The sequence below is a fragment of the Primulina huaijiensis genome, chromosome 15, assembly GCF_012295235.1.
Source record: "Primulina huaijiensis isolate GDHJ02 chromosome 15, ASM1229523v2, whole genome shotgun sequence".
Taxonomy (NCBI): domain Eukaryota; kingdom Viridiplantae; phylum Streptophyta; class Magnoliopsida; order Lamiales; family Gesneriaceae; genus Primulina; species Primulina huaijiensis.
In genome coordinates, this window is record NC_133320.1 from 1,673,932 (window position 1) to 1,688,939 (window position 15,008).

General features: G+C 35.2%; 3 protein-coding genes across 4 annotated transcripts; 1 reads left to right on the forward strand and 2 right to left on the reverse strand.

The window, feature by feature from the left end:
• Window positions 1-44: 44 nt before the first annotated feature.
• LOC140959883 (uncharacterized) lies at window positions 45-950 on the reverse strand. The gene is made up of 2 exons (XM_073417914.1): window positions 566-950; window positions 45-430 (listed from the first exon to the last, which is right to left on the reverse strand). The coding sequence occupies exons 1-2, from the start codon at window positions 743-745 to the stop codon at window positions 164-166; spliced, it is 447 nt and encodes a 148-aa protein (XP_073274015.1). The 5' UTR covers window positions 746-950; the 3' UTR covers window positions 45-163.
• Window positions 951-3,867: 2,917 nt separating this feature from the next.
• Window positions 3,868-6,858, reverse strand: LOC140959059 (SNW/SKI-interacting protein A-like). Of its 2 annotated transcripts, XM_073416787.1 has the most exons (3): window positions 6,603-6,851; window positions 6,345-6,415; window positions 3,868-5,978 (listed from the first exon to the last, which is right to left on the reverse strand). In XM_073416787.1, exon 3 carries the CDS (start codon window positions 5,926-5,928, stop codon window positions 4,126-4,128), a length of 1,803 nt encoding a protein of 600 aa, XP_073272888.1. In that variant the 5' UTR covers window positions 5,929-5,978; window positions 6,345-6,415; window positions 6,603-6,851; the 3' UTR covers window positions 3,868-4,125. The 2 variants fall into 2 exon arrangements, with proteins under 2 accessions (XP_073272888.1, XP_073272887.1); XM_073416786.1 differs by lacking the exon at window positions 6,345-6,415 and having other exon boundaries at window positions 6,603-6,858.
• Window positions 6,859-10,040: 3,182 nt separating this feature from the next.
• On the forward strand, window positions 10,041-14,192 carry LOC140958263 (uncharacterized). The gene is made up of 8 exons (XM_073415647.1): window positions 10,041-10,306; window positions 10,448-10,550; window positions 10,694-10,801; window positions 12,433-12,542; window positions 12,646-12,753; window positions 12,829-12,874; window positions 13,142-13,273; window positions 13,698-14,192. The coding sequence occupies exons 1-8, from the start codon at window positions 10,098-10,100 to the stop codon at window positions 13,779-13,781; spliced, it is 900 nt and encodes a 299-aa protein (XP_073271748.1). The 5' UTR covers window positions 10,041-10,097; the 3' UTR covers window positions 13,782-14,192.
• The last annotated feature ends 816 nt before the right edge of the window (window positions 14,193-15,008 follow it).

The following is a 15,008-nucleotide window of genomic DNA, read 5'->3' on the forward strand; positions in this document are numbered from 1 at the left end:
AAGCATACTAACATTGTCATACATCAAAAATTTTAGAAAGAACATACAAGAAAAGAGCACTGAATACAAAAACCAAGTCAAAAAACAACATTTGTCACACGTTGTACATTGTAGAACAAAATCTCACTCATTTATCACCTCATAATCTTCAACTAGTCGGATTTCACTCATTCTCCTCTATTTTCTTTGCCTCTGGTTTTTTATCAGTTGCAGAGTCCTCATTTCCCTCAAATTCTACCACCTTCACAGGCTCCGCCACCATCTTATCTTCGACTGTTTCGAGGTTTGAGATCTGAACTGGTTTCCCTTCTGTTTTCTCTGCAGCTAGAAAAGATTTTAAGGCTTCATTTTCTCGGGGCTCTGCATCTTCTTGTTTTAATTCCCCTGAAGCATTGCTGCCATTCATAACCAGATCTTCTTCCCCGTCATTCTACATTATTATTTGTTCAAACATTTCAGAAAAAAAAAAGAATATAACAACTTCTCATTTAAACTTAAACCACAGATCCCGAAACTCCAATTACGTTATGTAGCACAATTAATAAAACGTAGACAAGTATTTTACCTCCTGGATTAACATTTGTCCAAGTGATTGGTGCTTGGCTTCATCATCCGCCATCACCCCCATGTCCTTGTTCTTCACCCCTTCTTCCATGACGGCGGCTGCCTCCTCCTTCGAAACAGGCGGCGGCTGAGCATCGCCGGAGTCCTTCAAAACCTTAAACCTGCTCGCACATGCTCCCATTATTATTTTTTTCTCTGCAGATGAAAATGGATCACAATGCAGCGTGTAGATAGAAATTAATGATTAATTGAATGGAGAGAAAGGAGTGAAGTTTGCATATATAGGACAGGATGGCAATCGACATTAGAGGTCCATCATGGGATCCGTTCCGACATTTATATCCTATATTTTCTACGGATCTTCAAGATTTTTAGTTCTCTGTCGATAACTCTTTCTATGGAAATTTGACCGACAATAGAGTTTTCAACGTGATTACAAACCATTTTAGGTTTTAAGGTATCTTTCATGTTTTAATTATTAAAATAAAATAATCCATTCATTGTATGAGACAACGTTGAATACGATATTCAATTCTAACAAACTTATCTCGTGATTTAAAAAAAAAATAAAATGCAACCAAGATTTATTAGTTGACTCAATGAATTTGTTTTCTTTTTGATTAATTTTTATTTCTTATATGTTATTAATTGTTAGTTGTGTGCTACATATGATATTATTATTCTCCTAATATTTACGTGGAGATTAATAATTCCAACAAAAAAGATACATGTATGAGTTGGCCATGTTTTGTATGGTATAATTGTTGGACCCCATGATCCAAGTTTTATGGGAAATATTCAATGCACCTTTTTTTTTGGGGGAATTCATATAATGTATTCGGCACGAAATCTCACTTCACATTTATAGATGTTTTTAAATTAAGAATATATTATATATTCTAAAATAATCAATTAAGTAGTGGAAGTAGGTAGTATGTATAATGCATGCACGTAGCAAAGTGGCTAAAATATTTATGATTTTGTATCGAATATCGATTAATAAATATGGAGATATGAATGAACTGAGTCACAAATTCAAAGTTCGAGTCGCGGATTCCATGTATAATTTAAAAAGATACGTATTGGCTTTTTTTTTATACAAATAATAATATTTTTTTTACATATAGTAATATTTGTATATTCAAAAACTTTTGAGTACGTAAATTTAACTGAATATAACTTCAAATTTGTGTGCATAAATTTCTTTGAAAATATATTCGAAAATCCATAATAAAATATTTGGTTCGAAACTTTCGCTTTAATTTTGCCAATTTGTTTAATTAATATAAACAATAATGGAACTCAGCTCAACTCAAACACGATAAATCTGGACCCATTATCGAATCATGTAACTCCAAGATTAATGATCCATATTGCATCACTTTATTATTTAATTGGCCAAATGATTAATTTAAGTTTCTTATTTTCGAGGAGCTTGTAATGTATGTCTCTTTTCCCCTTAAATTAAAGGATGCTCAAATCGGAGTTTCAATTAACTATTCTTTAAGGTAATTTTAGCCCGTTATCATTAAGTTCGGGAGCTGTTTCTATGCCACGGGATTTACTACACCCCGTGTAACTTGGATATTTTGGTTTATGTTTCTCGACTTGTTTGGGGATAATGGATTTGAGGGCCGAAGCTTTTCTGTAAGGTGAAACACACCCGATGTACCAAAATGCTCGACACCATGATAAAAATAAAATAAAAGATATGCTTGTATTAAAAATTAAAACTACGATTGGTCAAGTAAAAGTAAAATCATGTCCACCTTTATATTAAAAGAATGTACCGTGCAGCACCACTTATGTTCAAATGTCAATCACGTTCACATATCGTGCTCACTTAGGTGATACTCGTTTATTATATATATAATTTTGATATGATTCTTCACGTCCAATAAATGAATGTCCACTTCAATAACATTATATCAAAACTCTATATATAAAAATAAACTTTCTTTAATTAAACAACAGAGAGGCGGAAGTGGTTTTAAGTGGGCTGACACCGCCTTAATTGGGCCATACAGAAATAAATTAAGTGACTCGACTTTGAATTGTCCAATAGTTCAATAATATTTATTTTTTAAAGTGATCTACCATCATCCATTTTGCAAGCATGCCGACCTGCTAAAAAAATACTCATGAGTAGCTCTTGAATCGGCTCACATTTTCATTTTATCAAAAACAAAAATAATTTAGTTTATATTTTAGAAGTAAATATTTTACAGCTATTAAATAATGTAAATATAATAATAAAAAAAAAAACTTCGACCATGACTGAATCCACCTGAAGAAAGCATCATGCGGTGGATAGAAATCGAAATCAAGTGACGAAAAACATAAACCTAGTTACTCGAACAAGGGAGGAAACCTCAATCAAATTGAGAAGTAAAAAATCACCCAAGGTTATAATAATAATAATAATAATAATAATAATAATAATAATATTATTATTATTATTATTATTATTATTATTATTATTATTATACAAACCAAAAATAGTGGTACCCGACATTCTATAACTTCAATACAATAACATCAAATTTAAAATGAGTTCAAAATTACACAACTAATAGAATATCACAAATTTACTCCACTTCATCTCCATAATTTACAACAATTTGTTCGTCATCAGACACAAACTTAACATTATCATTGTAGTCTTCAACTTCTTCTTCGGATAAAAAATCATCGTAAAATTCTTTCAATCTAGATCACAAACGAAGATGAAGTTTGATATGTTAGGACAAGCAAACAAATCATATTTCTTATTGGACTTTGGTTTAAGACCTATTAAAAAAATTATATTTCATTTTTTAATTAAACTTTTATTTTAACTTGAAAGCCCAAAATACTTTTAAAAAAACCTAAAAATCCTAACAATCCACGGCACCAAGGATGCGTAGGTAGATTAGTCAACGCCTAGGGCCGCCTAGGCTGAATGACTAACTTTTTCAGTGCGATCGGCTGGCGCCTAGCGCCTAGAATTTTAGAATACTTCTTTTTCTTTTGTTTCCTTTTTTTATACGAATCTCTCAAGCATTCAATCTAAATTGGTAAAACTCGGCCAGTTAAAACCCATGATCAATAAGGTAGTCATATTTTTATATTACCAACCATTTTCGATTTATAAACAAAGTCGTTAAAACAACCCAAAGCAATATTAAAATGGGAAAAAAATATTTCCTCTCTTCTTCACACACACACACACACACGTTTCCCTCTAAATCTGGTTATATCAGATTCTACACTCGCTACCAAGGTTTTGTAAAGTTCGAGTTGTTGACATATCGATATACCAGATTTAAAATCTAAAGCCAATCGATGTTGACATTACAATCTAGTAAAGACAATTTCACCAATACAATGTAACATAGTCATAGAACAGGCGATTGACAAAACACCAATGATTGATAAAACACGAATACAGATTATTGTAATTACTATGACGAAACAACTAGGTAAAACTCAAAGTACAGTTAAAATAAGCAAGTAGGACAGCAGGTACAAAAAACATATATTTGTACCTATATCAGGGTCTCAACTGAAGCAAACGCCAACTTAGCGACCCCTCTCAAAGTTGATTCGCGACCTACCTGACCCTTCAAAGCCATCTCGCATGGATCCAGCACTGGCCTTTAAGGTACCTCCACTCCCAACTTTGTCCATGGCTTTCTTGCCAGTCTTGACCTCCGTCAAAAACTGATCCAAGCCAAAGGGATCTTCCTCGGGCTGCTGCTCCTTGTCAAACTCAACAGGCCTATCTCTAGGCCCAGTCCTCTCAGAAGTACCTGCAAATGCCTTGTCAGGCTTGAAACGCTCGGTTTTGATTAACTTCTCTAGCTGCTCATCTTCACCTCCATACATCTCATCATCTACATCTTTCTTAGGTTTATATAGAGTATTCATAGTTGATTGAGCAGTAAACAGGCCCTTGTCATAGATGTTGTAAGCATCATCCGTGGCAAAACCAGAATCCATTCCTTTCTCCTGGTTGAACAACCTCTGATCGTACATAACTTCACCTCCCCTTCCTCCAGTGGAGGCCATTCCAAGAGCAACTTTCTCACTAATATCACGGTCTCTATCCCTCGTAATTTTGCTCTTCTTCCCCATAGCAGCATCTTTCGCCTCCAGCCTCCTCTCTCTCTCCCTCTCTCTACGCCGCTCCTCGCGAATTTTCTCCCGATTCGATCTTTCATCTCTCTCTTCCTTGGTTTCCTTTGGGGCATCTCTTACGCTCTCATAATCCATCCTTATGTCACCGCCATTGATTGCACCCCTCTCAGAAGGCATTGGCACAGCAGCAGCTGGAGCAACACCAGTTCTCTCAGATCGTGCCTTTCGTGCCAACTCTCGTAGTTCCATTTCCTTCTTCTCCTTTTCTTTCATCATCATCTCCTTCTGAACCTTGGATCGCACTGCAACAGCCTCTCTTGCTTTCTGTTCAGCAACATACAAAGCCTCTGATAACTTGGCAAAATTATCATTTATCTGTACATCCTGAAGACCCCGCCCATCTGCAGCCAGACGCTTATCCAGTGGTATGGTGTAACCCTTGGCATTTTTCCAATTAGAAATACAAGGTGGGATTTTCCAGTCTTGTTGGTCCTTCACAGTAACAGGACGAGGCGGAGAATGCATAACTGGCACTGGTGGAGAACCAGAAGCCTTTGGAACCCTCTTGTGCTTAAACTTGGGAGGCTCCAAAGGATCTACTGGCATCTCTACCATCCGAATGATTCTCTCCTTGGCCCCCGAGTTAAAAGCTGCAGACTGCTGTGATGGTTTGTACTTAATAAACTTAGAATCTGAGGACTGAGTGGGAACATTTTTGGGCTGCGCAGCACTCAACCTCACATTAACAATCTTCTCAAGGGCAGCCTTGGTGTCTTGTGTAGTCTCATCGATCTCTTTCTGCTTCTCATCCACATCCATCTCCTCCTCCGCTTCATCTTTATCCTTCACAACCATGGGAACCAAATCTGAATGCTGTGAATATACAATCTTCTTTGCATTCTCATTCTGCCTCACAATAGAATCGTATCTCAAGTTCCCGCTCTCATCCACAGTGAGGGGTAAAGTCTTCCCAGAAGGCTTCTGACCAGTACTCCGGCCCATGCCAAGTGGGTGTTGTGCGTAGTGAATTTCAGGGAATGCCCCTCCATCCCCGAAGTCCTCAGGTTTTGAGGGCTTAAATCCAGCCCGTTTCAAGTATGGGGGCACTGGCTTGGCCTTGAAGGTCTCTACGTTCTCAGCCTCAGACAAACTGTACCTACTTTTAAACCATGGATCGTTGGTGTGATCATAATTTGTATTTACCGATGACTTTGCCTTTGGAAGAATGTCTTTCAATACCACCATTCTCGAAACTTATATATCAAAATAAGAAAAAGTATACTACTGCAAAGACCCTGCAAAAAACAAAAAGGTCATAAACCAACCTAAACAGCATATTAAAAGGAAGACTCATAGCATGTTAATCCGGTAAACATCAGATAACTCTGAATCTATATTTCAATAGTCAAAACAGCAACGTTATATTTGAATCATAAGCTCAGGATTTGAGAAGATTTTGTGTAAGAAACACCATTTTTAAGTGTTGTGCGAACTGAATTACAAAATCAAATTCCAAAACAAAGACTAGTAATGCATAGAGGCTTAACTAGATCGTTTTTCCCTGATATTTCATTTTTGAAAACAGCTTATGACGTTTAGAAGTTAGAACACGGGTATAGTTGTATAAATATTACTGAATTTTCCTCCGAAAAGATTCAAACCTGAGCTCAATATAAATTTAAGCAGTTAAAATACTTAGGGCTCGAGAACGAGCTCCAGTGTCATGTAAACGCTGAAATAAAAAATTAAGCACAGAAAAGGAGGTCAAACCAAGAAATAGGTGAAAAATATGAAGTAGATCAGGTATTATAAAACAAAAATAAAAAATCCATACAAAAATCTGAACTTAATGACTAACAAAGAGATGAAGTGTGAGCTTCAAAGGTGTAAAGAGTGGGAAAATTGGATATGAGACTCACGTAGAGGTGGCTTGGTCGATGAAAAACAGTCGGCAGATGGAGGTAGCGATGGCGGAGGAACGATTGGTGGATTCTCTAATCTGTTGAATCGGAGCTTGGAAAGGGGGGAAACACGGTAATACACAGGTGTAGGTAACCGAGGACAAGGGGCGGAGGTGGAGGTGGAGGTGGAGGCGGCGGAGGAGGAGGACAGAGGTGTTCCAGCGGGTGGTGGCCAAGGGTTTTGGCCGAGTGGGATGAATTGGATCGATTGAAATTTGATTAAAATTTAAAAATATAATAATAATTTATTTATCAAACAAAATAATTAGAAATGAATTCGATGCAAATTTGTTCCCTCTCTTTGGTTGGACACGGCTAGCCCATGATGGCCCAGCTTGTAACATATACAACAGAAATTTGTATAAAACGGTCTTACGGATCGTATTTTGTGAGACGGATTTCTTATTGAGTCATCCATGAAAAATATTACTTTTTATGCTAAGAATATTACTTTTTATTGTGAATATCGGTAGGGTTGACCTGTCTCACAAATAAAGATTCATGATATCGTCTCACAAAAGACCTACTCAACATATATATCAGGCCTGATATATAAGGGCTCATAAGTGATAATAATATACTTTTAATAGATATTATTTATTTATTGTTTATTGATAGAAAATTGGAAATCACATAGAAAATGTTAATTTAACATCAAATTTTTTCCTCTGAAAAACACCCACATTTACCCATATATAAATTATCTAAAATATTTTAGAATCTTTTATATAACTTATAAAACAAGAAAATAATCGAGTTAGTTAAAATTGATCCAATTCAAAATTTAGTACATCATACTACCACCAATATACCTTTAAGCCAAAAATTCTTCTTCAAAAATGGAATCCACAGGCCGCGTACGGACGGTTACTCATCGGGTGTCTGGCATGCAATTCGAAGAACACCTGTCGGGGACGTCTGGTGTGTGCATCATATAAGTATTCGGGTCATCTCAAAGTCGTACATGTGTTCGATGAGATCTGAAACGAAAATTTAAAAATAGATCTTGTTGTTGATATAAATAATGCTAAAATTCAGTTAGCAAATAATAAATATAATAAATAGTGCATAAATACACAAAAAACAATATATTACATTAAAAACAAGTCAATAAATATTTGAAATAATTACATAAATAATAATCGGCTAATTATTTTAGAGGAAAATATATATATCAAATTTGTATAATCCAGTTTTCGGATCATTTTTTTGGCAATCAACGACATAGCTTGCTCATTTAGTTTATTTTGTGACATTATTGATCGAAGATAAGTATTTATTAACTTCAACTTCGATAAGTTTCTTTCTACTTATGCAATAGTTACTAGAATAGTTAACAAAATCTTATAGATAATATAAGTATTTGATAATAAATCATTCAGTTTTGCCAAATATTATAACATCTTAAAAAATTGTTGAATTTCTATACAAAACTTCATCAAACTTATTAAAGACTAACTTATTAACTTTTTCAAACTTAACAAATGTCCCAAAATCTCTTAATATTATTTAAATTGTTCAAATCGAACATTAAAAAAAGATCGAGTTTGGTCAATTATAGAAAAAAAAAATATTCAAATTACTCTTTTTTTATTTAATATTAGACAAAAAAAATTATTTAAATAGATCATCAACTCAAAATATATATGTTGGACCCATTCAAGCATCGGGGCCCTGAGACGGTGGCTTCCTTGGCCTCATAAAAGATCTGGCCTACATCTTTCCTTCAGAAAATATGAAACAAATGAAATCCCAATATTTTTACCCAGATGAAAACCATAGTTTTTTGGCTTTGTGATGTACGTTTTTTTAGAAATCTCGACAAGTGTTAGGAAATTAGTCTTTTTTCACACACAATAAAATGGGGTCTCCTCACTCATGCACATAGGATTACACGTTTCTCAATACTTAACCAGTAGGAATATATTAGCAAGGCTTTGAAAAAATGCAAACGAATTATAGAATTGAGACAATCGAAAAAAAATGAAATTTATACCATTATAACGGAGATAGTATGAATTATTTCAATGCTCCATTTCAACCTAATATTTTTATCTCTAAATGATACAAATTTTATTTGAGTAGTCAATCTTTTTTTTTCCCAATCATTTCAGAATAATTGCATTAAAATAAAAGTGATTTGTTTTTGAGTAGGTCTCTTGTGAGACGATTTCACGAATCTTCATCTGTGAGACGGATCAAACCTAGCGATATTCACAATAAAAAGTAATATTCTTAGCATAAAAATTAATTTTTTTTTTCATGGATGACCCAAATAAGAGATCCGTCTCACAAAATACGATCCGTGAGACAGTCTCACACAAGTTTTTTTTTTTTGTGTACTGATACTCTTAATAGCTCGTGATATTTTTCTATGGAAAAAAAGAACAGAAAAGGGAAAGCTCGTGATGTTAATTAAGTCTTTACTTATTATGATTAATTGATTGAATCAATTTGGAAGCAATCCGAATTCTGTTGGGTTTAATCCATAACTAATTATTTGTTCCGGATTTAAATCAGATTCAGTATCAATAGTGAATCAGATTGAATTACTTGAAAAATGAATTCGGAATCATTTTAATATGGTCTGTTTAAAACTTATATATGCTTTGTGTGTACGTATGACCTATTTTTGATAGATAATTATTATTGGATTTAAATTAATATTTAGATTACGAACAAGATCGTTATGCCTTTCGTGCATGTCGGAACTTACCCTACAAGAAGTTTCGCTATCTTAGGACCGTTATAGTTACGACCGTCGTTCACCGAGGATTCGGTCGCCTGCTTCCCTATCATCAGTCACAAACTTCCTTGACCTTCTGGCACTGGGCAAACGTCAGCCCCTACACATTGTCTTACGAATTTGCATAAACCTATGTTTTCGGTAAACAGTTGGTCGGACCTTGTCACTGCAACCCTTTTTGTGAGGAGGCACCTTTTTCTCCTGAACTCACGAGGCTATTTTGTCGAATTCTTTAGAGATAGTTGTCTCGTGCCTCTAGGTATTTATCTACCCAACTATGTCAGTTTCGGGTACATGTACCATTTGTTGAAAATGTTTCTAATTATTTTTTTATAATTTGAAAACTTATTGTGTTGATGATTGGTTTTTTTTTATTTTTAAAAATGATGATGTAATTTGTTTGTGCAATTAAGGTAATATTTTTATTTGAAAAATATTTTGTTTAGTGAGATAAGGATAATATTGTCTTTTAGAAACGGTCATTCCAAAAGATCAAGTAGTTTATATAATAATAATAATAATAATAATAATAATAATAATCTAAAGTAAATAAGAATATACAATGAACATGGTAAATTGCACATAATCCATACCAAAAGTCCAATAAGGAATTTAGCCCATTAAATGTTTGGGCTTGAGGCCGCTTAACGGCGACTGAGAGTATTTTTGCAGCTAGTGGAGAACGTAAATCGGTAATTTGAAGACGAATGAGCGCCGGGGAATTGCCGAGGACGGAGGCGTACGTGCTACGAGGGCACGAGGGCGCGGTGTTAGCGGCCAGGTTCAACGGTAACGGCGAGTACTGCCTCAGCTGCGGCAAAGATCGCACGATACGGCTTTGGAATCCTCACCGGGGATTGCATATCAAGACCTACAAGTCCCACGGCCGCGAAGTTCGCGATGTCCATGTCACCTCGTAAGAACCCATTAGAAAACCTAAGAAATGCATAAAACAATAGTTCAATCGATAATGATATGCTTCTATTAGCTGTTGAAAAAGAAAAGGCCCGTCTTTTATTCGTTACTTTTGTTACTCATCCGTTAACTGTTTTGGTAGGGATAATTCAAAGCTTTGTTCATGTGGAGGAGATAGGCAAGTGTTTTACTGGGATGTGGCTACTGGTCGTGTTATTCGGAAATTTCGTGGCCATGATAGTGAGGTTAGTGCAAATGGGCTTTTCTTTTGTGTTATAGTGATTTAGAGATTAGTGTATCTAGTTGATGGCCTGATTTGAATGTGGAATTCTGACATTTTCAAGAGCATGTACGATGGTATTTTAAAGTCGTTCTCCCTTGATGGTAGGTGAATGCTGTGAAATTTAACGAGTATTCATCAGTGGTAATGTCAGCTGGCTATGATCGTTCTGTGCGTGCTTGGGACTGCAGATCTCACAGCACCGAACCCATTCAGGTTAATTCTTTTCTTTCCTCTTGCCAAAAAGTTATACACGGGGTGATTCATAGATAGAAAAGGCTGCAGGGGAGCATTTAATAATTTAATCTTTTCTTTGGCTCGGATACTATATTGAAGACGAGGATTAGATAAAGCCTAAAGTGATGAAAATGAATTTTGGAATACAGGCTTCTTGTTTGTGAGGATCTAAAACATATATATTCCCTTAACAAGAGCAGTGTGTGAGCTGAAAATGCTGCTGATTATGAGTGTGCAAATCCTCATACTGGTTCAAAAACCACGTCAATATCAGGAGAAGATTATAAGAGTAAATCCCATGCGATGATGGATCATGTCCTTATAAACTAAGACATTCTCCTATAACCATCTGAATCGAACTGAAACCATAGTTTTACTGGACCCCGGAATATTATGAAAATTAACATGGAAGGTTTATGGTGCTTTAATTCAGGCGAATCTATGTGGCTGTGAGTCTTGACTTGATATGGACTACATACGAAGGATTTGTGTTAAAATGGATGAAGTTGCTGTATAGAGGATGGTCAAATGAAAAACTAGTATATTAAAGCAAAGGTTGTGTAGCAGCTAGTGAAAATAAGATAAGAAATACACATTTAAGGTGGTTTGTACATGTTTACCTAATGGCCCCTGAAGCACCTGTGAGTAGTAATAGTTGATATCAGTAGTCTTAAAGAAAAAAATGATAGAATGGTTGAAATTAACCTCTCAAAAGGTTTTTGAGTATTGATTTAAGTTATTTGAGCATAATTATTATATACGTGTACTTGACCCCAACGAGTCTAAGATGAAAGCTTGTGGGGTGATAATCACCACTTTGACAACTAGAGAAAGTTTTAAGGTAAAAAAGCTGCAAATTGCTGTTATGGGCTATGTTGATTTTCTCTAAATTAAAATGGCCTCTCAAGCAACAACCTGATAAATTTTACATTTGGTGCTAAGAATACACCATATCAAAGCTCTAAATCAAAGTCCATGAAACCATTTTTCTCAATCTAGGCTCTTGGATTTATTTTTGGGGTTGTAACCGATCATTTAATATGAAATGTTTAAAACTTAAATATTACGCCTTGGATTCGATGACTATCCTCACCATATCAACACGAGTCTTTTCGTCGTGCTTATATCATTACTAGAAAATTCACAAGGGTCATCCATCCCAAAATCGTCATAAGCCAAGCACGCTTAACTTTGTAATTCTTATGTGATGAAATTTCGAAAAGAAGATGAACCTTGTTGATGTGAGTAGTATATATCAAATCTTTTATGTCTTTCATTCTGGATGATTGGTTCATTCATGCTCCTCATCGCCCAGTCATTGATGGTTTTCCATTTTTCAGCATTAACTACTCATATTGTAGACCATGTACCACCCTGGGAATTTTGACTTTGGGTGTCATATTGAAATCCCTTGACTCCTACCTTAACGCAAAATATGTCATAGTGATAAGATTCTATTTGATTGGACACTATTAAGCTTTTTCCAAGTGAAATACCATGTTCTACACGCTATATTCTGTGTTGTTTCATCTGTTGATTTACCTTCTTTCCTGATGATTTGAATATAATGATGTCAAAGAAATTGATATGCTTACTCGTGTATCTTTCAGATAATCGACACATTTTCTGATAGTGTGATGTCCATTTGTCTAACAAAAACTGAGATAATTGCCGGAAGTGTTGACGGAACTGTGCGAACATTTGATATTCGAATTGGTAGGTAGGTTGTCTTATAATGACATTACTGGATTCCATGAGGTCACTTCTTTGTTCTCATGAGTCATAGAGACTCTAATTTCTGAAATATTGATGGTTCCGAACAGGGAAATATCCGATGACCTGGGGCAGCCCGTCAACTGTATTTCTCTCTCAAATGATAGTAATTGTGTGTTAGCCAGTTGTCTGGATTCCACTCTGCGTCTTTTAGACAGGTAAAAGACAGAAGTTTACTAGTGTCTTTGCATTCAACAAAGCTACGTTGTTTCTTGATTCCATATTTGTTGCAGAACAACTGGTGAACTTTTGCAAGAATACAGAGGCCATACCAGCAAGGTTAGTGCTGATGCATATTATTAAGACTTGCAAAGACACCTTTTTACATTCTAAGATAGTTAAACACACTGTAAATATTTGTTTCAACTGTTCATTGGTGACCTGTGCATGGTTTCCACCTTTCTTCCAATGTTTGCTGACTATTTATTTTGATATATTCCTGCAGCCTCGTGATCACTTTTCCTTCTTCAATACATCTGCAATTTCATAGCATTGATTTTTCTCGGGTTAAATTTCTAATTCGATTGTTATCTTCGTATCTATCAGTCTTTTAAGATGGACTGCTGCCTTACGAACACAGATGCCCATGTGACTGGTGGTTCAGAAGATGGTTTTATTTATTTTTGGGATCTTGTGGATGCATCTGTTGTATCTAGTTTTCGAGCTCATTCGTCTGTGGTAAAGTTTCTTTATCTTTTCTTCAACATATTTGCCTGTGTCCTTGCACTAAAATTTTTATGCTCGTCAACGTGTTAAATATGCAGCCTTTTTTGTAAGTTTTGGTCCAGTTAGCTTTTGCAATTGAAATGGCTTCTTATATGCTCTTTGTGGCATCATATGTTGTGAGGTTGCTTTTCAATATTTAATCAGGAGCCCAAAGAAATTTGTGTAGAATTCTTCTTAAGTTGAGACGTCCTTGAGGAAGATGCTAAAAGAAACACATCTACTATGCCAACATTTCCCGTTTACTAGGAGAGAGATGTATTCTCCTTAGTTTGTTGAGTTCTATGGTCCTCGCCTGAGTTTTAACTATAGTTCTGTGAAAGCTTTCACAAAATTTGTTCCTTTTCTTCATTTGCTGTCTCTGACACTTCGGTGACAGGTGACTAGTGTAAGTTATCACCCCAAGGACAGTTGTATGATTTCTGCTTCGGTTGATGGATCAATTCGCGTCTGGAAAGCCTGAAAAAAAATAAGAGATTTAGGTTTCACTTTCATGTTGTCTCATCCTTCTGGATTCAAAGACTGCCGTCCCCTCAAGTTGAAGTTACTCATTGCTAATACCGTATCTCTGAGTGGAGTGGCCTCAGCTGTACCGCGTAAAACAGTGGCCAAGTGTTAAACTTGAGTTGAGTCATGTCATCCAATTCTCGCCATTCTACGAGAGATGCTGATGTAAGATGGCAACAGCCCAGGTACTGAAAGGTCTCTATGCCTCTATGTTTCTTACGGTGAACAAGCAATTGAAAATGTTTATTAGCCCTTGTCTTGAACAGCATACGCATTCGTGTCTTTAATTATTTCAAGGAAACGTTATTTAGAGTTCGAATTTTGGATTTAGTGAAAATGGTTGGCATAATCATAATGTTCTTTATAAGGTCTTCTCTATTCAAGTAATGCTCAAATTTGATAATTTAGAATATGAATCAAATATTTTTTTAATTTAGTTTCGTTCATTTACATCACTACTGATAATCATTGCTATATTAAATACAATACATGATGAACGTTTTATCGCCATAAAAGACGTGAGAAATATGGATTGAAATTAGCCAACCATACACATCACATTTATGCAGCATTTTACAACTTTGAACGTGTATACATACATATGAGTTGTGTTATTATGTATTTTTACACTTTATTTCAAATAATATATGTGTACTAAATTTTATCAACTAAATTACCTCTATCATCTTCATTGATCTACGTATATATAAATTTAAAGAGAGATTACATGATCAGCCATATTAGATTTATCTCCTTCAATTTCTAGTTATGAATCGGAGTTTTCTTTCGCGGAGCAGCGTAGTCGATCGTTGCTAAATCTTCACTGCCCCCAATTTCTTCTTTTGTCGCAGCCATTTCCTCTGCATGCGGTTGATCATGAAGAATAGTACTCTCTTCCATCCTTAAATTTCTCTCTAAATCGACAAAATATACATTCAATATATAGTCTGTTTTAGAGATAACATTTAAAAGTTGAATTTGCTATCTATATATGTTAGAAACAATATTAATTAAGAATGAAACTTGAAATTGAAATCATCTGTTTAGCTTCCATATCCTTTTTTTTAAAAGGTAACAAAAGCAAGCTAGATAGGAATTTCATACCTTGAGTAGAAGTTGATGAGAAGAAGTAAATTAGCAAGATGAAAAGGGTAGCAAGAAAAAAACATTTGGAGGGCAAAAC